The 23,830-nt window shown below is 39.1% G+C and overlaps 2 protein-coding genes across 15 annotated transcripts in view; one reads left to right on the forward strand and one right to left on the reverse strand.

Annotated features, from left to right (window-relative positions):
* Positions 1-22,978, reverse strand: part of ORC3 (origin recognition complex subunit 3) — a 68,940-nt gene extending 45,962 nt beyond the window's left edge. For 5 of the 8 annotated variants that reach the window (XM_065911611.1, XM_065911613.1, XM_065911609.1 and 2 more), the window contains exons 1-9: positions 22,906-22,978; positions 20,093-20,147; positions 15,718-15,815; positions 13,847-13,991; positions 9,563-9,667; positions 8,316-8,467; positions 5,935-6,068; positions 4,130-4,289; positions 2,782-2,895 (exon numbers count right to left, since the gene is read on the reverse strand). In XM_065911611.1, coding sequence (XP_065767683.1) covers positions 2,782-2,895; positions 4,130-4,289; positions 5,935-6,068; positions 8,316-8,467; positions 9,563-9,667; positions 13,847-13,991; positions 15,718-15,815; positions 20,093-20,147; positions 22,906-22,929 — 987 coding nt within the window. In that variant the 5' untranslated portion in view covers positions 22,930-22,978. Of the gene's footprint in view, positions 1-2,781; positions 2,896-4,129; positions 4,290-5,934; positions 6,069-8,315; positions 8,468-9,562; positions 9,668-13,846; positions 13,992-15,717; positions 15,816-20,092; positions 20,148-22,905 lie in introns of those variants that run through there. The other 3 variants (XM_065911610.1, XM_065911615.1, XM_065911614.1) reach the window with 3 other exon arrangements.
* Positions 22,979-23,091: 113 nt separating this feature from the next.
* Positions 23,092-23,830, forward strand: part of RARS2 (arginyl-tRNA synthetase 2, mitochondrial) — a 93,994-nt gene continuing 93,255 nt past the window's right edge. For all 7 annotated transcript variants that reach the window (XM_065911542.1, XM_065911538.1, XM_065911537.1 and 4 more), the window contains exon 1: positions 23,092-23,178. In XM_065911542.1, coding sequence (XP_065767614.1) covers positions 23,143-23,178 — 36 coding nt within the window. In that variant the 5' untranslated portion in view covers positions 23,092-23,142. The remainder of the gene's footprint in view (positions 23,179-23,830) is intronic.

Raw genomic sequence — 23,830 nt, forward strand, 5'->3', positions numbered from 1 at the left:
TGGTATGTGAGCCTACAGTTTACATTTCCTTTTCCTTCGACTGCAGTGAGATATCCTCCCGCTGGTCTTCCTTCCTGTTTCTAGCATCCTTTTCTGTGGCTCACTCTCATAGTTAAAAGCTTGCCTTCGCGGCCTGCTCTTAGCCCTTTCCTCACTCCTCTAGGTGATACTTCATCCTCACGGCACAGCTTCAACCACCTGCCTTTCAATGATAAATCCTAAGTATTTCTAGTCCAGATCTTTCTCCTGGGTACAAATTTTTATATCCAACGTGCCCTAAATTTCCCATACACAGAAAGAAACATCCTTTTCACAAATGGGTCCTTGGCTTTATTTTAACATGTACAGTTAATAAAGGGTACCAAACTCCAAACCATCTGCTAAGCTAGAACCTGTGTGTATGTAAGACGCTTCTCTCTTACGTATCCCACCAGCCACAAGATTCTGTCTCCTCTTCAGATCTGTCTCCTCCTCCCTGGTCTCATCATCACAACTGTAGTTCAGCCCTCGTCCTAACTTGTCTGGACTGCCATGCTGTGCTCAGCTGCATCCAGCTCTTCGCAACCCATGGACTGCAGCCCGCCAGGCTCCTCTGTCCGCGGGATTCTCCAGGCCAGAACTACTGGAGTGGGTAGCCATTCCCTTCTCCAGAACCTCCCCACCCAGGGATCAAACCTAGGTCTCCTGCACTGCAGGTGGATTCTTTGCCATCTGAGCCACCAGCAAAGCAGGACCCCTTTCACGGAGCTCTCTCCCTCTGCCGTCGCCTTTCCAGCCTCGACCCAGCAAGCTGCTGTCCTTAGGATACACTTCTGTTCGCTACGGAATCCCCAGGCGTGTTTCTCGAACAGCACGGACTACTCAAGAGCTGCACTTCTACTTTTCTGCCTCCTTCAGCAAACAATAAGAAATTTGGAGAGAGAGATTTCTTTGTCCTCTGTATCTCCAGGGCTTAGCCCAGTGCTTGACTTACAGTAGACTCTCCATAAACACTTACGAAGTAAATAAATAAATGAATGAAATGAAATGAATGAGAGAAGTAAAATTAGAAAGTTGTTATATCTCAATTTCATTTAATATCACACTTCCCTGGCTTAACTGGTAAAGAATCCGCCTGCAATGTGGGAGACTGGGTTTGATCCCTGGGTTGGCAAGATCCCCTGGAAGAGTGAAAGGCTACCCACTCCAGTGTTCTGGCCTGGAGAACTCCATGGACTGTGGAGTCCATCGGGTTGTAAACAGTTGGACACGACTGAGTGACTTTCACTTTCTTTTCACCGGTAAGGTAAATAATATTTTCTTGCTTTAAAACACTCCTTTTAAAAAGCCTAAGTTGAAAAAACAACACACATATTTCCCATAAGAGCTAACACTCTTGTGTAATAAAACACTATAGTGTTTAATGTAAAGGAAGAATACATCAGAGGAAAGAAGTAATTTGTAATCTTCAAGGCACCACATGAACATGAAACATCCTACTATACTCTTGGGCTGAAGATTACTAATACATAGGTTTTAATGAACTTGACAAATAGCATGTGTTCACAACAATTACACTTTGCTAAGGTATATCAGGTAGTGGCCAAGAGAAGGAAGTACTATTAACTTTGAAATTACTGGAGAATGGGGTCTGTTTTTAAATTAGGTGTTAATTAGATTAGGTTCATGAATTTTCTTCTGGCAACTTATGAAACCTTAGTGGAAATGCATTCACAGTATATAGGAATAAATAAAATGAACACACACATGTGCAGGGCAGCGCTACAGTCTATAGCCCATTTTTATAGACTCAGGAACTCTGACGGAGAAGGCAACGGCACCCCACTCCACGAATCTTGCCTGGAAAGTCCCATGGACGGAGGAGCCTGGTGGGCTGCAGTCCATGGGGTCTCTAGGTGTCAGACATGACTGAGCAACTTCACTTTCACGCATTGGAGAAGGAAATGGCAACCCACTCCAGTGTTCTTGCCGGGAGAATCCCAGGGACAGGGGAGCCTGGTGGGCTCCCGTCTATGGGGTCGCAGAGTCGGACACGACTGAAGTGACTTAGCAACAGCAGGAACTATAAATCATTTTTTTACACCTTTATAAAGGATTGTTTTAAAAATATATTTCCTTGGCTCTGTGGGGTCTCAGCTGCGGCATGTGAATCTTCGCTGCACCATGCGGGATCTTTCCTTGTGGTGCATGGACTCTAGTTGCAGCACACCAGCTCTCTATAGTGTGCGGGCTTAGCTGCTCCCAGGCAGGTGGGATCCAAGTTCCCCAACCAGGGATAAAACCCACATCTGCACTGCAAGGCAGATTCTTAACCGCTGGACCACCAGGGAAGTCCCAATACGGTTATGTTTAAAAAAATAGGAAGATGTTCAACAGAGACCACATGTATCATGCAAAGCCAAAAATAGTTAATATACAGCCCTTTAAAGAAAAACTTTGCTGACCCTTTATATACATCATTTCTTAGGTAGAAAAACCCATTAGTGCTCATCAGATTCTCAAAAAAGTAAGTCCCCCCTCCTCCCCCACCAAATGATTAAGAATCACTGGAAAGGAGAGAGGTCTTTTTCAATTTTTAATATTCGAATTAACATATTCCCTACATTTTGATGCAAGATAACAAAGGATTCACCGAACACAGAATAATATAACTTGAATTTACTTAGCCAGATCTTGCCATTTAAAATGCCTAATTATCACACTAAAAAGTCAGTCTGAAATAACACACAAATTTATTTAGAATCAGCTTGTGAACTTTCAAACCTACTAGTGCCTTCTTACCTGAAGTCCTTTTATAAAGTTTTGAATTGAGAAATCATGATACAAAAAGATGTTGGTCAGAGTCTGCAACACTTTTTCACTTAGCTTAAACGGAAACTGAGTTGTAAGAAGCAGCTGAAAGAGAGAAAAGGAAGGCAGGACATACTCCCTGTTAGTATACTCGTCATAAACATCAAGGAAATAATGAGACAAAAAGTGATACTGGAACACACTACCTATGAAAGCCATACCAGTAGCTAGATTTTTTGTAGGACAAATATCGACCAAAACTTTAAAATAATTTATAAAACAGTAACAACAGAAGTAGCTATTCATTCTACATCTTCAAATCAAAGATGTCCATCTTCCTCCACCCAATTCCTCATTTGTAAAAGTTATATTAAAGTCTATCAAAAAAATATCATCTATACAATCTCTTTTCTCCCATCAGAAGTCACTGAAGAAGTTGTAAGCTTTGGCAATTTTTATTATTTGATAAGATTTCTTTTTCAACTATGCACAGTAACGAAGAGTAACACATTATGTACTGCTGAATGAGAAACCTAAAATTAACAGGTGTCTATTTAAAAAATATTAAATTGGTAAATTCATATCACTCAGCTAATTTTCCATGGCTGCACTGAAGATTTTAAATCTGAAAATGAAGTCATACTACGCTTTTCAAAATGAAGCAGAGTTATAGAAGGCCAACTGAATTTGGTCACAACCAAGCAACTTTAAATAAATACTGTAGCTGGAAAAATTTCCCCCAACTGTCAGTGGATACCACCTTTAAGGGGAAAAAAATGTCAAAGTGGTTATTAGATAAGTGAGAGGTCATTATCAGTTTAAGTTACACAGCAGCTCAAAGCACTTCTTCAAGGAGCTGAGCTCAGCGACAATTCACAGACGGTCAATACTAACGGAGAGCATTTCCACTCAGGTGGAAGCAGCAAGCTGAGCTCTGGGAATACCTTAGTGCTTACTTTTTGTCATGAGCAGCACGACAGCAAAGAGTCCAAATCATTTAACATAGAATGCAGCTGTCAAAACATTGCTACTGTTACTCGGGAGTCATTAAATTCTGTAAAAATTTATTTTAAAAACCTATAATTTTCCATTGAGTAATGACTAGTTAATACGTAGGTAAATATAGAAAGATATGATTACTTTTTCCATAAAGCTTATATTTTAAGTGAAGAGACCAAACTATACATTATAAAATAAATAAAAATACTAAAACATGTGTAGGAACATATACAATATCATAGTGAGACACAAAGAAATTTATCACTAATGTTTATATTTATAATCTCCTCTTGGAAGTTTTCTTTTCATCCTATTGCACTGGTACAATTTTTCTTTTTACCTTATCAAGTACTGTAGTCAGGTGGTCCTTACAAGACAAAGACTGGAATAGTTCTATACACAACAGAGATGATACCGCATGAGGAAGCAGCCGATGGATGACAACAGGAGATGTGGCAATTCCAAAAATGAGTATTAGTGGAAATTCATGGAGATGTTGACTAGTTTTCAAAGGAAGTTACAAAAATGGAAAGTCTTTAGCAAATATATTTCAATACATCATATTTTAAAATAAGACAAACTTTATTTAATGCCTACGTTATAACACATTGCTAAGGAAGATCATTCTAAATAATAAAAAACTTTAGGTCACTCATTTTCCTCTGTTATGGGAGCACAGAACTAGCTATTTCCCAGACATTTTAGCTCTGAAATCAATCTATTTAATAGATCCTCTCATTTTAGTAGTAATAAGAACATGGTGGTCCAGAGAGATCGACTGCTTCCCTCTTCGGTTATACACAATCAAGTGTTAAAAGAAGTGTCAGATACTACTCAAATTCTCATCCAAAATATGAGCCATACCTACAGTCTTCCTCATGGTTAGACATCTAGCCTACGAGTTCAGTAACACGAAGCTCACTAATGTATGGACATTTCTACACACTCATCCCGCCATAATAGCTAAGCTTTAGAAACATTTTCTTAAAAACATGTAAGATATTTTTAAGGGACATAATTTAAAATGTTACATCCTTCCCTGCATTCTTAACTCACACTCACTGAACATGCTTTATTCTCAGCATTACCAGGACGAACACAAATGCCTTGTGCAGACCAGAGCAGCAGCGCTCCTTAGAGCTGCTTAGATCAGAGCCCTCTGCATCGTGGCTGGGGATCTGCTCTGTTCCCTCCTATTGGCTACTGCTTCTCAGTATTCTCCCGGTATGCACGTCTCCTTTCACAGTATAAAGTGCTAGAACTCTATTACTGCTTAAGTTTTCCCTTCTTACTTTCGATAGCAAAAGCAGTCCCAAGTCTGAGTTCCAAAAAGTACAGCTTTTATATCACTATTCTGTACTGTGCATTTTTTCAGCATGTTAAATCTGTTCAGTGTCAACATTAAGAGAAGTTTTAAGAATCTGGAAATCTTGGTTTCAAATGGGGGGTGGGGGAAGGACTATCAAAGTAAGAATTATATTAATATTAGTAGATTCTCACACAATATAGGTTTACACAAATGTAGCTGTAACTATTAAGCAAGTTAACATACAGAAGATGCCAATATAAATTACATCGAAAAAATGTACCACGAGAAAAGCATGTCACTGGGTTTTTATATAGGGTTAAGTTATTTTAATTCCAAGTCTCACAGGATTGTCTTGAAGTTCCAGTAAGATCATAAGTTGTTTCTCATTAGAAACCCATATAAAATAATGTTATTTAAAAAAAATTTCTTGCTCAGTAGAGACATGTGTAACTCAGACCTTCTAAGTGGAAAGGTATCAGAAAGCAAGACAAGAAGAGCTCAACCTGGAGTAGCTCATCCATCTAGCGGGCAGGTAAGAAACACACAACCTTGGGTGAGAAACTACACTTCATTCTGCTTTATCATTCTAACTAAAAACTGGCTAACTTGCCTTTGAGTCTCATTTTTGGATCAAAAAGCACATGAAAATCTGATAGGAGGCTTTAAACATTCAATTTTATAAACAATTTGAAACCATCCTGGTTTCAATCCATTAGCATCAAAATGAAGATTTAACTGCCAAGCATTTTCTCTGCAAAAGGTTGTTTTTTGAGTTAAAAATTCTAAGTCTTCTTAATAAAAAGTTTTGTGAAAAAGCCAGAAGACACGCCATCTACCTGCTGATAATGATAAAATCCTGGAGCACTTTGGTGGCGAAGCTTTCCATATCCTTCAGGATAAGCACAACAGGAGGAGACTGACCCTGCCAAGAAGAAGTCCTCCTCTTCCTCAGCATTGTGGGGTCTGCCTTCTTTGGAGCCATGGTGGAAACAGAGAGTTAAAAGCAAGCTTCACCACCCAAACAATGCTGTAAGGCCACAAGCTGATAAACTGTCCTTCATATCTCACAGTAACATTGTTTCATTTCTCCCACATAATAAAGAGAAATTCATTCCAACAGTTATTAGCAGTATCATTCTGTGTCTGACATGGGAATAATAACCAAGAAGAAAAAAGTTCAGTAAAATCTATAACTCATGTGAAATATTTATATTTCCTGCTATCTGAGAAAATGACAGGAAAAGCATGGGGAGAAGAGAATATTTTCTATAAAACTGATTTTTCTGTTCATAGAAAGTTATATTTTGCTTCGCGGAGGGGAAGAACCAGTGTTTCTAATTAAAAACTATAATGAGTAACACTACTTGCTGCTCCACTATTGTGAAATTTCAAGTTGAAAAACATCTTAAATATCATCTGATCCAATCCCAACTTTTAAAGATTTCTGACCTAAATCTCAGGCAGTATTTGATTTCCAGAAACAAACTGTGGATCAAATTAACATATTCTGGGAAGCATTCAGTCAGTCAGTCAGTCAGTTCAGTCGCTCAGTTGTGTCCGACTCTTTTCAACCCCATGAATCGCGGCACGCCAGGCCTCCCTGTCCATCACAAACTCCTAGCCGGAGCTTACTCAAACTCATGTCCATCGAGTCGGTGATGCCATCCACCCATCTCATCCTCTGTCGTCCCCTTCTCCTCCTGCCCCCAATCCCTCCCAGCATCAGTACCGGTTTAATCCCTATATAAAGCAAAACAAACTTCATTTATGATGACTTCAGCAAATACATTCAGCAGAAAATGTTACTACAGTAACCTTTCCCATACTACCTGGCTACAACAGAATCATAAACTAAGACTGTGGCTTTTATGGTGCAGTTATTCATGAATCATCTAGCTTACTCAGTTTCACCAGAGATGTCATGGTACAATGAAACTTCTATTTATAGTACCTACCTGTTAAACATACTTTACTTACAGAGCATTTATTCCTCGAGAACGCCAAACAGGGAACACGTGAGATTTATACATGTATACATTATGTGTGTGTATATATATCTGTGTGTGTACCTCTTGATTAAAAGTGAAAAAGGAGAGTGAAAAAGCAGGCTTAAAACTCAACATTCAAAAAACGAAGATCATGGCATCACATCCCATAACTTCATGGCAAACAGATGGGGAAACAATGAAAATAGTGAGAGACTTTGTTTTCTTGGGCTCCAAAATCACTGCAGATGGTGACTGCAGCCATGAAATTAAAAGACGCTTGCTCCTTGGAAGAAAAGCTATGACAAACCTAGATAGCATACTAAAAAGCAGAGACATTCCTTTGCCAACAAAGGTCTGTCTAGTCAAAGCTATGGTTTTTCCAGTGGTCATGTATGGATGTGAGAGTTGGGATATAAAGAAAGCTGAGCACCGAAGAATTGACGCTTTTGAACTGTGGTGTTGGAGAAGAATCTTGAGAGTCCCTTGGACTGCAAGGAGATCCAACCAGTCCACCCTAAAGGAGATCAGTCCTGAATGTTAACTGGAAGGACTGATGCTGAAGCTCAGACTCCAATACTTTGGCCATCTGATGCAAAGGACTAACTCACTGGAAAAGACCCTGATACTGAGAAAGATTGGGGGCAGGAGGAGAAGGGGACAACAGAGGATGAGATGGTTGGATGACATCACCAACTCAATTGCCATGAGTTTAAGCAAGCTGCAGGAGTTAGTGATGGACAGGGAAGCCTGGCGTGCTGCAGTCCATGGGGTTGCAGAAAGTTGGATACGACTGAGTGAATGAACTCAACTGAATATACAAATATGACTATTCCTCATCAAACAATGGGTACTGAAAGCATGGTTCTACTGCACAAAATTAAATGACGAGGAACGCAAGAGATAATATATTAAAGTTAAAGCCATTGTCATAGAGATAGAATCTTCAGCAGAACAAATTCCTGATGCTGTTTTGTCATTAGATGACATTCTCCCACAAATAAAATGACCCTGTAAGAAACTAAAAACTAGGCTGCACATTGATAAAAGAAAACTTTTAGATTTTAGTAACCTTAGGAAAAACAAGTAGCTACTACTAAATTAGCTACCTAGTGCTGCATAAACATATCCTTATTAGATGAAAACAGTGCTAATTTCACTATAATTCTAAGTATCTTCAATCATATGCCAATTTCTTGGCAAAAAAAAAAAGACTGTCAGTTTACATTTACCTGTGTGACACTCATATACCAAGCGGAAAGACAATCCATTGAATAATGTACATTTTTCTGGGTGACCCGATCACTTTCTTTTTCTTTGGAATGCACATCTACTTTGCAGTCCATCAACTGTGAGACCAGCTTTTGCAAAAAATGTTTCATATCTACAGAATATAAAACATAAGAAAGAATATTCCCTTAAAACAAATCTAAGACACCTGAAACTTTTTGATTACTATCTCAGTAGAATAACATTTAACACATTAACTATTAAGGTTCATTAGTATCCTCTCCTTAATATTTAAATTTTACTAATTCAGAGTAAAACTAGGAGAAAGTTTGTATTTATTTATTTTAACGAAAGTGTTACCTAAGCAAATGTGTAAACATGAAAATTACAAACTATATCAGAAATAACATACATTTAAATTACACTGGACAGCAAAAGGTTTTTAACAAAAAGAGATCAACAGTATTATTTACATAAGTTATTTTACTGATTAATCTCCTCCTCATAATTGTTTTTTTACTTTTTTGTGGCCGTCCCATGCGGCATGTGGGGCCTTAGCTCTCCGACCAGGGATCAAACTCATGCTCCCGGCACTGGAAGTGTGCAGTCTTAAACAAGGGACCGCCAGTGGGGTCCCTGTAGTTACTTTAAAATGTCCTAAGGACTTTTACTTAATTTCAAATAGTATATGAACAAGACTACAACCACTTAAAGCGCTCTGTCAGTCCAAATCTAAGCACATCCGACTCTGTTAGTGTCCACATCCTTCATGCTTTAAATGGCTCCACCGAGATTAGCTCTGGCAATGGACTATTTTTCTACACCATGGTGGCCTTTCAAAGTGGGATGATACAATGATTTGAGGCTGTAAATGTGAGCCTACGCATGCAGTCTCTTCTCTGTTGGGCTAAATAAGAGTTCCTCAGTCCTCAATTCTCGACTTCCTGTTCCAAACTGTCCAAGTTATTAAAATTTCACTGGCTTCAGGAACACATCTTGGGAAGTGCCTGAACTATCACTGGTAGTGAAGCTGATATGGTAAGGGTGGGGCCAAAATAAACTGAACAAAAGTGGTCAAGGCTCTTGCAAAAGTCAAGGTTACTCTGAGAGGCACTAAAAAACCTCATTCTGCCAGAAGTGTGGTGCCACGCTATTCCCACAAATAAAAAAGGACAATGAAAGCGGGGGACAGAAAAGGATGGAGAAGGTCTGTAACATCTTATCAAGGTTGTTAGAGCATTTACTTTACCTGGACAATCTTTAGCTTGCAATGAGACCACATAAGGAGTGACATTATTCTGAAGGACTTCTGTTAGACTTCTGAGTGTTAAATCATGATCTGTTACATTCACACCTATGGGATAATAAACCAATATTATATCATCATTTTTATTATTAATAATTTAACAGTAAGAAAAGCAACTTTACATGCCAAGTGAATTACTAAGTAAAACATTTTCAAAACATGATTAATAGAAACTAAGAAAATATACTACATAAATGAAAAGATCTCCATTAAAAACACATACAAAGAAGCATGCACTATACTTGTCAGGAAAGGTATTTAACACAACTCTTCTTTAAGAAAAAAAGCAACAAAAACTACTGGAGATGTGTAGTTGACCCTTGATAACACCTTAGAAGGAATTTCAAAGTCATAAAGACCTTTTAAAATAATCATTCAAAAATCAGGCCGTTAGTGTGACCCTAACTTAACAACTGAGGAGAATCCAAACATTAATACTATTAAATGATCACAGGAAAATACAGAAGATGAGTTGAGCTATGTTGATTTTTGAGGGAAAAGTCTAAAAATAAATTAAAACTTTAGGTTCTTTAAAAATTTATTGTATCCCTGGTTCTCATTTCCACAAATCAGTTTTGGTGCTCTGCATGCAGTTATCAGAGTTGACTGGACATTTCCCCAATACTTTGGGAAAAAAACATTCTATACACTGATAAGTTCCCTAACGTCACAATCTGTGATTTCTAGACAGTGCCTTGATGCTCAGGCAGGTTCCAATATCAGACAATGGGAACAGCTTGAGACTTGCTACTATAAAACTTCAACGGCTTGGAAGGAAAAAAAAAAAGTTCAGAGTTATCCAGACCACCAGTAAGCAAGCAATTTTTTTAGCAGGAAACAAATGAAAATGTTGGCAGGCTATTTTTAAATGGATCTATTTCTGATCCTCTGAGTACAGATATCAAAATGACATTTAGCATGCATTATGGCCTACAAATGTAACAACGCATCTCTGAACAAAGTTGGGAGTTTAATAAAACAATGGTTTATCTTTCACGGACTGCCTTCATTAGCTATTTAACACTAGTTCCTTAATAGATTTGTCTACCGGAAAAATGATAATCAACAACATCTTTAATTGGAAAAATGTTCTCCTCACACAACCATATATCAGACAAACAGATTCAAGGGATTAGATCTGATAGACAGAGTGCCTGAAGAACTATGGATGGAGGTTCCTAACAAGGAGGAGGTGGTGATCAAAACCATACCCAAGAAAAAGAAATGTAAAAAGCAAAATGGTTATCTGAGGAGGCCTTACAAGTAGCTGAGAAAACAAGAGATGCAAAAGGCAAAGGAGAAAAGGAAAGATAAACCCATCTGAATGCAAAGGTCCAAAGAACACCAATGAGGGATAAAAAAGACTTCCTAAGTGATCAATGCAAAGAAATAGAGGAAAAGAATAGAATGGGAAAGACTAGAGATCTCTTTAAAAAAATTAGAGACACTAAGGGAACTTTTCATGCAAAGATGGGCACAATAAAGGACAGGAACGGTACGGACCTAACAGAAGCAGAAGGTATTAAGAAGAGGTGGCAAGAATCCACAGAAGAACTGTGCAAAAGAGATCTTAATGACCCAGACAACCATGGTGGTGTGATCACTCACCTAGAACCAGACATCCTGGAGTGCGAAGTTAAGTGGCCCTTAGGAAGCATCACTACAAAGCTAGTGGAGGTGATGGAATTCCAGTTGAGCTATTTCAAATCCTAAAAGATGATGCTGTTAAAGTGCTGCACTCAATATGCCAGAAAATTTGGAAAACTCAGCAGTGGCCACAGGACTAGAAAAGGTCAGTTTTCATTCTAATCCCAAGAAAGGCAATGCCAAAGTATGCTCAAACCACTGCACAATGGCACACATTTCCCATGCTGGCAAAGTAATGCTCAAAATTCTCCAAGCTAGGCTTCAACAGTTTATGAATTGAGAACTTCCAGATGTTCAAGCTGGATTTAGAAAAGGCAGAAGAACCAAAGATCAAATTGCAACCATCCGCTGGATCATAGGAAAAGCAAGAGAATTCTAGAAAAACATCTATTTCTGCTTTATTGACTATGCTAAAGCCTTTGACTGTGTAGATCACAACAAACTGTAACAAATTCTTCAAGAAATGGGAATACCAGACCACTTGACCTGCCTCCAAAGACACGTGTATGCAGGTGAAGAAGCAACAATTAGAATCAGACATGCAACAATGGACAGGTTCCAAATTGGGAAAGGAGTACGTCAAGGCTATATATTATCATCCTGCTTATTTAACTTATATGCAGAGTACATCATGCAAAATGCCGGGGTGGATGAAGCACAAGCTGGCATCAAGATTGCCGGGAGAAACATCAATAACCTCAGATATGCAGATGACAGTACCCTTATGGCAGAAAGCAAAGAGGTACTAAAGAGCCTCTTGGTGAAAGTGAAAGAGGAGAGTGAAAAAGCTGGTTTAAAACTCAACATTCAGAAAACTAAGATCATAACATCTGGTCCCATCACTTCATGGGGAAACGGTGTAAACAGTGAGAGATTTTTCCTTCTTCCAAAATCACTGCAGGTGGTCACTGCAGTCATGAAATTAAAAGACACTTGCTCCTTGGAAGAAAAGCTATACCAAATCTAGACAGAATACTAAAAAGCAGAAACATTACTAGGCCGACAAAGGTTCATATAATCAATGCTATGGTTTTTCCAGAAGTTATGTACAGATGTGAGAGCTGGAACATAAAGAACGCTGAATGCCAAAGAATTGATACTTTTGAACTGTGGTGTTGGAAAAGTCTCTTGAGGGTCCCTTGGACTACCAGGAGATCAAACCAGTCAATCCTAAAGGCAATCAGTCCTGAATATACACTGGGAGGACTGATGCTGAAGCTCCAATACCTTGGCTACCTGACGCAAAGAGCTGACTTATTAAAAAAGACCCTGGTGCTGGGAAAGATTGAGGGCAGGAGAAGGGGAGGACAGATGATGAGATGGCTGGATGGCATCACCTACTCAATGGACATGATCTGAGCAAGCTCCGGGAGATGGTGAAGGACAGGGAAGCCTGGCATGCTGCAGTCCATGGGGTCACAGAGTTGGACACAGCTGAGCGACTGAACAGCAACAGCCAACTATCAGGCCGCATAAGCTGGCAGGAGAGAAACTGAACACCCAACAGCAACGCCAGCCGTCACTGGGCCTCAGTTTCTCATCAGTAAATGGAAGGGGTTCAAAACTAAAACGCACTGAAAAACTGGTCCACGGCATTACAACAACCATCTGCTGGAGTTTTGTTACTCAGGGTGGCCCTGGGATTGGCAGTATGGGCATCAGCCGGAAGCTTGTTAGAAATGAGCAAGCTTAAATAACCCGCAAATAAGTCTGGCCCCACCCTAGGCTTATTAATGAAAACCTGTGTTTACTAAGATCCCTGGAGATTATTTGTAGGTACATTAAAGTTTGAGAGGTATTGCCCTGAGTATCAGGAATAATATTTAGGTAATGAACAGTGTTAAGGAGGCAGTATTAAATAACAGAATTAATTTCTTATCTGAGAGCTCACTAATATAATACCTTGAATAAATAATAAATTGGAAATACAATGAAGAGTATGTTTGGAATCCAAATAAATCCAACTCTCCTTTCAAAAGGAATGAAGAATATTTGCTAATATTCCAAAGAATTTTTTCCAATATCCTGCATTCCAGATGTTTAACTAAAATGAGATATTAGTGATGGATACTTAAGAACCTAAAAAACTTGCAATCTGCAGTCTGAAAGTAACATATATATTTCATCCAACCTCCCCGTCCAAACAATTAATATTAACACAATATTACAATACAAAATTTTTAAAAACAAGCACAGGGAAATAAAATTAAGGTCAGGGTAATTTCACTGAAGATATGACTTAAAAAATATAAAAAGTCACATCTATCAATATACTGATAGTTTATTACTGAATTCAAATCTCATAGTAAAATAACTAATGAACAAAGAGTAATAGTAATACAAATTTATTGCCCCTTCATTTTTCTGACAAAAAGGTGAGGAGGGTACTAACTAACCCTTGGTCAATTCCAGATGTATGATTAATGTAAGAACACTTAATTGGTTTTCAAAGTATGCAAATTTTGATCAATGTAATTATGCAAATAAAAAAGACAAAACAAGTTTATCAGAACAGGTGATTCCCTACTATTCTCAACAACAAAACCACTATTTACAAAAAACAAACACACATATTTGTACCTAGAACAAGAGCAGCAGTTGGAATTTCTCTGAGTTTTATTTGACAGCTCCAGTCATTAGAATTCTTTCGGAGCCCAGAATGAGATGTTTGCAGAAATTCAATGAGACTGTCAAATAGGTTTTTATTTAATTCCTCCTGTAGTCGCTACAAAGAAAGCACAAAACTTCACGAATTATTTTTAGCAGTAATCTGATACATCTTTCCAAGTCTGAGAAAGAAAACTGTCATAATTTCAATTCCAAAGATCACATGTAAAATGATTATTATACGAAATTAAAAAATTTTTCTTTAAAAAACATAAGAAAAAAATTTTTCTCCTTAAATATCTAGTGAATAGTGTTTTGGATTCTTTCCTTTAAAAAATGTCATTTATTCATTCAACAAGCATTTTCTAATCACCTTACAAGTGAAAAAAATCTCTTCCCCAAGAAAAGAGAACTGAGCTAGTTAACACTTAACGATTAAATTAAAATACACTGTTCCAATATTGTTTGAGCCAAAGCACTAAGCAGGCGATGCAGGAGGTGATGGTGGATGAAAAAAAATGAAGAAGGAATAGGAATGGGCAATGGAGAAGGCAAGCAAGGAAGAAAGCACCAAGCATCTGGGGAACCAAGACACAGCGAAGCATAAAGAGCAAGAGAAGTGGCCAGGAATGAGACTGGACAAAACACTCAAGGGACCAGGCCAAGGAAATGCACATCTGACCTGAAGCCTTAGGGTTCTGTCCTGCGGGGAGAACCATTAAAGGGATTTGGAGCAGAGGTATGATTAAATCGGGTTAAGAAGGGTTAATCTGGTTAATCTGTGAAGGCCAGATTGGATCATAGGAGCTGTACTGGTAGGGCTGGAAAACCCCTGCAGCCTGGCATAGGGCTGGACCTGCCCAAATCCTATTGGGATTTGGCCAATGGTGGCACAGGGGTAAGCAACAGTCCTGAAGGGTTTGACGTCAGAGGCAGGGACATCAGTTAAGAGGATACATGACTATTTAGATTTTTTAAACTAGAAACCATAAATCCAAACTGCTTCAAGGGTCCCACAGAATAGAGGAAGGAGCAAAGCCATCAGGCAGAAAGCAATAGAGGGTGGTGGGAAGCAGTAATAAACTGGAAGTACATAACCCTGTCCCCTAAAGACACAAAAGAACAAGAAATACAATCCTGTGTGGTCGAACAAAACAAGTCCCCTCAAGACATTAGTCCCACATCTACAAATCTGCTCTAGTGAGAAACTTTTCAGAGCAGAAATACTAAGAATATGGCAACTGAAGAGGGGGATGAGAGAATGAAGTAGTTTAGAATTAGCTTGATTTCTTAAATGTGTAACTGAATGGATAATTTAAAGAGTGCCACTATTTACACTGAAACATGTGTATTACCACATGTAAAACAGATGACCAGTGCAAGTTCAGTGCATGAAGCAGGGCACTCAAAGCCAGCGCTCTGGGGCAGCCCAGAGGGATGGGGTGGGGAGGAGGGTGGGACGGGGGTTGGGATGGGGGACACGTGTACACCCATGGCTGATTCATGTCGATGTATGGCAAAAACCACCACAATACTGGAAAGCAATTAGCCTCCAATCAAATTAATTTTAAAAAGTGCCACTGTTTAAAAGTAGTGAAGATATGACAAGGGCCTACGCACTAGGAGGCACCACTGTAAACATACATCCCAGTACCTGAAGCTAGGCTTACTACTTGAAACAAGGGTGTTGTGGTTTGTTTTAGGACAATCATATTATGCTTAACCAAGGTTAACTATACGTCATCAATACTCTTATAAATTGGTAGAAAGTAAAATGGGAAGCCAACATGAGATGTATGATATTAAAGAACATTAAATTATTTAAAAAAATAAAAGGGATTCACCTCAGTTTCAGATTTCATCTGCTGCCATATTAACTGGTAACTTTCAAAGCGAAGCTTACTGTCCTCAGATGCATTTTTCCCTTTATTAAAATAGTCCTCTAAAAACACAGAAAGAAGTCAGTCAGTTTCTTTTTTACATGGTAACACTTAGGAAATCTCTGTGCAAAATCACACAGTAAGTGACAGGACTGAATTTTTTAATAAATATCAGAAGTATATATATTTTAGAATAAGTAACATTCAGTATCCTTTATATTTTATTTTATCTATATTTTTACTATACTAATGGTATTTGTAAGTTGAAAAATCTTTTTAATTTTGATTGTATTTCTATCATTTTTTAAAATTTTCTAATGGTTTATTTAATGGTTTTGGTTTGAGGTACATACATTTAGTATTAATGTACTTTCTCTATTTGCTCTTATTATAAGGTTCTGTATACTTCACATATCTGAATTCTCCTTTATTAAATGATTCTCACTCATTTAATTCTCCTTTACTAAATGATTCTCATTCATTTTTCTGCTACTATTCTTTTTTTCTATTTTCATTCATTTAATTCTCATTCATTTAACTGCTACTATTCTTATTCTTTGTTCAGCTGAAATAGTATAGCACAGCCTTTTATTTAGTCTGCATTTTACATCCTTCTTGAATGTTTTCCTCAACATACTATTTATTGCAACGGTTTTCAAACTCTTTAAACCATGATCCATACTAAGGAACACATTTACATCATAATACACATACATCTATGAAAAACAAAAGGTCCTATAAAAGTACTTTTCATTTTCATGTGATAGCAAACGTTTTCCAACCTGTTTTTAAAACTGTCAGGACCCACTAAATTGATTTCATGACTCACACTTGGGTTGTAAACTTTCAGTTTAAAAAACACTCACTTACTGAATAATCTATCCTTTCTCCCACCAATGTAAGATGCCCTCATGGTCTGAAAACTTGCAAACACACTTGAAACTGTTTTTGAACCTCTTTTGTTCTACCAAATCCAACTCTGCTGCTGCTAAGTCGCGTCAGTCGTGTCCGACTTCGAGCGACCCCATGGACGGCAGCCCCCCGGGCTCCCCCGTCCCTGGGGGTCTCCAGCAAGAACACTGGAGCGGGCTGCCATTCCCTCTCCAACTCTACTCCCGACCAATTCTGAACTCTTCATTACTCTAGCTGTGTAGTACATTCTAGTATCAAATCCAGCTTCTTCCTACCACCATCAAACATCATTCTCTTTCAAAAAAATTTAAGACATTCTTTCAAATTAATTTTGTCACTTCTCAAAAACAATTATACTGGTGTTTGACTGGATAAGTAAAATCTGTAGACTGACTAGGGAAGAAGTGACATTTTTAATATGCTAAAAAAAATTCACATCCCGAAATACTATAGGTCTCTTTTTTAATATCTGAATATGTAAAATATCCAAATATTTTACATGCCTTATAGTTTTCCACTTTTCTTCCTATTTCCTGTTGTTTACTGATATTTTATTGCAATAGCTAGAAGTGTCATGGTATTAAAAAATATTTGGGAAAGTACATATTTTTTTCTGATTTCACTGAGCTGCTGCTAGTATCCTCTGACCAAGCTGTAAAGTTAACTGACAGTTTGGAATAGAAATTCTCTTTCAAATTGAGGAACTCTTCCTTCTGTTACTTAGCTTTTGACAAGTACTGATTTTTTAAATTTATCGAAAGCCTTAGAATATACTGAAGTCATCATATGGTAAAAGGATAGACAAGATTACAGAATAAAAATGCAAACCAAATAAAAGCAAGAAGATACATTATTATTAAGAGATAAAACATAATAACACAGGTCTTTAAATAGAAAAAGCTATTTATTTTTTAAATTTATTTTTTAATTGTGAAAAAGTCATTTTAATTTGAAGAGTAAAAGCATATAAAACATTAAAGTGGTAAATCAAGATATTACTTTTTTATGCTACATCAAAATATGTAATTTTAACTATTAGAATTTGGAGGGAAAAAACAGCAGTGGGACACTTTAACCTGCTGTCATTTATAGATCTGGCAGGTAAAAAGTAAAAAAGCAAGCATTAAGAGGAGCTGAAGAAGGCAAGCTCCCCCTGCTGACAGGTTCCTCCCCACTCCTACTCCAGAGGCTTCGCTGGGATGAACACCCCCTGCAGGGCCAGGCCTGCGGCCAGGCTCTCCCCCCCCAGCTCCTGCCCAGGTGTGTTAGGGACGCGCAGCCATCCGCTGAGGCGAGGGGGAGCTACCGCCCTTTTATATATGCACGCCCAAGTGTCTTCATGAGGACAGATGGTGAGGAATGCAGAGCATCTTCCTACTTCTTCAGGCAATTTATTTCAAGAACTGAAGCCAGTGAAAGCAAGTGCTAAAATTTGGATTTGTTTTCCGCATTTCTGCTCCATCTTATAATCAGGGTCAATTCCCCCTAAGAGTTTCATATTAAAACAGTATCTGTTGGCCTTTAATCAGCACATACTTAGCAAAAAAAAACAACACCTCAAGTACTTCAAAGTTCAAACTGTACAATTATACATATTAGCTTTGCTAACACTAAAAATCTTTAAACAAATCTTGGTAACTTACAGCTGAAATTCAACACAAAAAGTTCTAAGAAAAACTTGCCTCCTATTATGAGAGACGGTATTAAGTAGTGGTTAGACCGCAGGCTCTGGAATCAGCTTGATTTCACATCTCAGCTCTGCCACTTGCTAGCACCATCACTGAGAAAGTTCCTCCTAGCCTGAGTATCCTCACACACTTTAGTGGAGATAACAGTCTAACACTCATTTCACAGCTTGCTGAGAGGATTAAACAAATCAACGCGTGTGTGTCAGTCGGTCAGTCGTGTCCAACTCACAGCCACCCCATAGACTGTAGCCCACCAGGCTCCTCTGCTCACAGGATCTCCCAGGCCAGAATCCTGGAGTGGGTCGCCATTCCCTTCTCCAGGGGATCTTCCCCACTCAGGGATCAAACCCCAGCCTCCTGCACTGCAGGTGGATTCTTTACAGACTGAGCGACCAGGGACGCCCAGCTAGTCTCAACCTGAAGGATTAACACTTTTAAGGTCTACTTGCTGTGATGATTTAGAAAAATCCAATTTTATGTATTTGAGCTGTTTATTTTCTTAGTCAAACAATAGGACAGTCCAGTTTTTCTTTTTTAATATGAAATCAGTGCATGAGTATATTTAACTGCACATAATCTTCCCATCAGAATGAACCTTCCTAGTACTGAATATTGAGGAAATACTCGATATGCCTGAAAGGAACTTTTAAAAAATACTAACACCTGGGTCCCACTCCCAAAGATTCTGATTCAATTGGTCTGGGATAGGGTTTGGGCATCAGTGTTTTTAGGAAACTCCCCAAGTTGAAATATGAACAAGGGCGACAGACTGTACCACTGTCGGCGTGCTAGCTGTGAAACCGATACAGGCACGAGACGCGCTACCACGGGGTCACTGAGAGCTCAAGGGAACTCGCCCCACTCTCTCCTACAGCTGCACACGAATCTGCAACTATACTGAGAAAGTAATCCGTTTTTTTGTTTTTTTTAAAGTTCCTCAAGTGATTCTAATCTTGGGACTTCCCTGGGGGTCCACTGGTTAAGACTCTGTGCTCCCAATGCAGGGGGCCCAGGCTGGATCCCTTCTTAGGGAACTAGATCCCACATGCTGCAATTAAGAATTCGAATGTGGCAAATGAAGATCCTGTGTGCTACAACTAAGACCCAGAGCAACTAAATAAATACATAAAAATAACTAATTATCATCTGCAGCCCCAACTGAGAACCAGTGCCATAAACATCTTCTGACTGATAACAACATCTTGATTTGTTTGAAGTAGTCAAGTCTTCTAACTTGACCACTAAACAGATATTTGGATATAAATAGAAGAAGAAGGTAGTATTTTTTTTAATAGTTTAATTTTATTGAAGTGTAACTTACAAATAAGAAAATATACCCATTTAACAGCTTGGTACGCCCTAACCCAGGGGTACACTTAGGTAACCATCCTATCCAGAGAACATTCCCATCACTCAGAAAAATCCCTCTGGCATTTTTGCAGTCAACTCTCCCTACCTCATTCCAAGAAATCACTGGGACTTTTAAGACAATCTCTTTTGAAGAACGGTAACCCTTCGAAGGAAATTTCAATTTGTCTTTTGAAGGTACATTTGGATCCTCTTTTAGATTAGAGCCTAGGGCAGTGCTAACCACTTTGTCCTATGCCTTCGAACATAACTGCTGTATCAACACGGTAAGTGAAGCAAGCTTAGGCAAGAGAATTACTAATTCGTTAAGAGTTAGGTTAGTTCAGACTTGAGGGAGGAAAACTAACAAGTCTCATATTAAGATATTTTACCTATTGGCACAGAGATCTTTCTCTTCTTGAAGTTTGGCTTAAACACAAAGCAACCCTACAAAAAAGACAGAGAAAACGGCATAAAGTCCAGGCAGACAAGGAGCAGACAAGTCTGACCAACGTCATATTTAATGAACAAACAGGTCTTTTAAGGCATTTCTGTAAAGTGCTAAGAAATCATCTTTCTTCAATCTGAATTATAGAAGGAAAATTCTTAAACCACAAGGGAATTATACATTTCTTTCTCCTCCCTCCCATGGGAAGCTCTTCTTTGATTTTATTCTTTATTCTTTGAGACCTAATATAAGAGACAAAGAAAATAAAAACTGATGAAACTTAAACCCATTAAAGCTCCACTTTTATAAAACCTAGTGAAAAAAGAACATTAATATGAACATTAAGATGATAAAAAATACGGACACCTTCCCATCTCTAAGGAAAAAATTCATTATTTAATTAAATTCCAAGTATCTAGAACTTTGGCAGGACACAGACAATTCTGGCTACTGATTCACCTTACATATCTTTCTTCATCTGAAAAAATCCTTATTCATTTATCCATTAAAGTTAGACTCAAATTCACCTGCTTTGAGAACCCTTTCCCAATTTCTCTAATCAGAAGAATTATTCCTTCCCCTAACATCTCACACAGTACTTGCATATCTTTATTTTGCTTTGTTTTAAATTATTTTCACTCTGTAAGATAGCTATGTATGGCTATCTCCCCAGTTAGTAAGCACCTTCAGAGTACAGACTGTATTTATAACTCATAACTGCATTTATAACTCATAATATTTATAACTCATAACTGTCTCCCCAGTGTTTAGGATAGTGTTAACATACACATTAGGCAATCAGTATACAAAAATGGATGAATGCTTGTCAAATAATTTTTTTAGTAATTTCCTAGCTACACTGAGTTTCATATTATTTGACTAGTGATACACAGGCCCCAAGCTGGTGGTCCTATGTTTGTTCTACAATCCTAAAGCTGTATCATGGACAGCTTCTTCAAGATTTCCATTTCTATGAAAAATGAAAGAAATGTACCTAGGAAAAGCCATCTCAGGATAGATCCAAGGACTGCTGTACAAATATAAAATGGCCATGTGAATTGTTGTTGAGTCGCTAAGCTGTGTCTGACTCTCTTATGACTCCATGGACAGTAGCCCACCAGGCTCCTCTGTTTCATGGGATTTCCCAGACAAGAATACTGGAGTGGGTTGCCATTTCCTTCTCCAGGGAATCTTCCTGACCCAAGGATCAAACCCATGTCTCCTGCATTAGCAGGCAGATTCTTTACCACTGAGCTACCTAGGAAGCAGGGTCCAAAATAAGAATTGTGTCTTGGACAATTGTATCTGCAACTAATGGAATGATTTAAAATACACAAGTATTTTTAATATTTTGTGTTTTTTTTTTTTAAGAAAAATCTTTTGGTGCCATGGCAAGCTTATCACTGCCTCCTTTCTATAGCCACCTGCAATTCGGGAGCAGGAAAAGGAACTAGGAAGGAGTGAGATATGAAGAGCCCTGGTAATGGATCCTAATATATGGCAGTGGGAGTAATATCATTGTTCACTTTGAACTACTGATCAAGAAATGGTGCTGGACATGGAAGAAAACAGGAGGAAAGCCAACAGTCAGAAAACATGACAAGGAAAGAGAAGTTTAAAGAAAAAAAGGAAGATGGCAGTTCCATAAACCTATGGAACAGTCCTTAAAGATTCTCATTTACACAAGATGTCCTTCATAATTATATCAATACAAGCATCTGTTATGTCATAAATGCTTTCCTGAAAAAAGAAAAAACCATAAACCTCTCATAGTCCTGCAAGATATACAAAAATAGGAAAAGCTTAAGCAACAAAAAGGATGAGGGGACAGACCACTCAAAACCTATGGAACCAACAGGAAAGAAATTCAAAAAAGGGGATTTATGTATACGAATAGCTGATTCATTTGTTGTACAAGGACAGGACTTAGCAACTGAACAACAGAAACTAACACAACATTTTAAAACAACTATAATCCCAATAAAACTTTTTTAAAACCTATGAACTTTATAACCAGGGCAAAATAGAAACAGCATCAACCCTAAACAAACAAAAAAAATACTAGCAGTGACAGTTCTTCTGGCATTTGCATCTAGCATCACTGTCGCTCAAACTTCAGTACGCTTAAATCCTACGGTTTGTAGTTTTTCCCAAATATGTAGTCTTGCAAAGTACTGAGTCTCATAATTTTATTCTAATGTAGTTTTAATCAAAATTAAAAATTAAATCCATGGTATATCCTTCATTAATTTACTGTTTGTACGGAAGAAAAGTCTTTGCAACTATATCTGCATTCACAGGTTTATCACATAACTTAACTTTCAGGAGCTTCCAGCTGTACTCCTAATATTACTAAGCGGCGCTTAAGTGTCTAAAGAGGCACTAAAAGAATTTTCTGTAATGATGAAAATATCTGCTATTTTGTCTACCACTTGTACCTCGGTACCTAACAGCGTTTGGCGCACAATAAACAAGAGAAGGAAAAAAGAGGGCAGACTAGGGCACCTGCTCCCGAGATCCGACCTCCACAAAACAAAACTTAAAACCTCCTCCGAGGCGAAACACTACGGCATTTCGGCGTTTTCGCTCCCCAAGCAAAGTTGGCCTCCACTAGACGCAGAGCAAAGATGCCTCAGCTCCGCCCGCCGCTCCTTCCCCTCGAGCCAGGACAACTGGACGACGTAACCTCCGCTTCATCCCTCCTCCACAAGACAACGAGGCAGCTATGGAGTCCTAGTGGGCGCCCGCCCCACATACCTTGGACACCGAAGAGGTGGCCATGGCTCCAGCAACCCGCGGAACTCCAGATGCACTCGAGATTTCCCGCGCTCCCTCGCGGCAGCGGGGCAGAGGTCAGTAGCCGGCCACGCTGCTGCTTGATTGGCTGGCAGCACCCGTCGGGGCGGGCTTCCGGCGCGCGGAGGCGGGGCCTGCAGAGAAGGGAGGAGCGAAGTTCTGGCCCTTCCCGCTGGAGCCCGCTTCGTGGAGTGAGACATGGCGTGCGGTTTCCGCAGGTCCATCGCCAGTCAGGTACGGGCCCGGGCACTGGCATATGGTGGACCCCTGAGCCACCAAGCGCCTTTCACCGCCGCGAGCCGGGAGGCCGCGCGGGTTCTGCTGATTCCCTGTTCGTTTTTCCCGCCTGCTTTCGGCTTTCAGGAGGTGCTGGAGCGGCCGAGGCAAACCCCGTCGAGGGTTGAGCCTGCGGCCCAGATCAGTTTTCAGGGCGAAAAGCCTGGAAAGGCGCACATTGCTTCGCTCGCTGCTTACCGCCCCGCAGCTCACTGTGCTTTACCTGGAAGGAAAGTCCGTGGGCCATGCCTAGACCCTCTAGAAGTCAGTGGTCCGTTCTCTTAGTGTGGTTGATGATGGATCTGAATGTCCGTTTGAAAAGAGTTAACTTCAAACCTAGTCATTTCTCTTGCAGTCATTTTGGCTGCCAGTCCTAGCGTTATTTTTGATAACTCCAAATATAACTCCCTATTTTTCTTGATTCTGAGGCACATTGTTCCTGGAAAAGTTTGCCTCTGGAGGGGTGTAGGGGCAGAAGAGGCAGCCAAACCAAAGATGAGAAGGAAGGGTTTAAGCACCCCAGACCCAAAGCTGAGAGTAAATGGAATATGGGTTCTTTCCCCGCATGGCTCCGGAGTAACTTGAGAAACAGTTGTATGAACAGGTTGCT

Source organism: Muntiacus reevesi, chromosome 19 (genome assembly GCF_963930625.1).
Source record: "Muntiacus reevesi chromosome 19, mMunRee1.1, whole genome shotgun sequence".
Classification (NCBI taxonomy): Eukaryota; Metazoa; Chordata; class Mammalia; order Artiodactyla; family Cervidae; genus Muntiacus; species Muntiacus reevesi.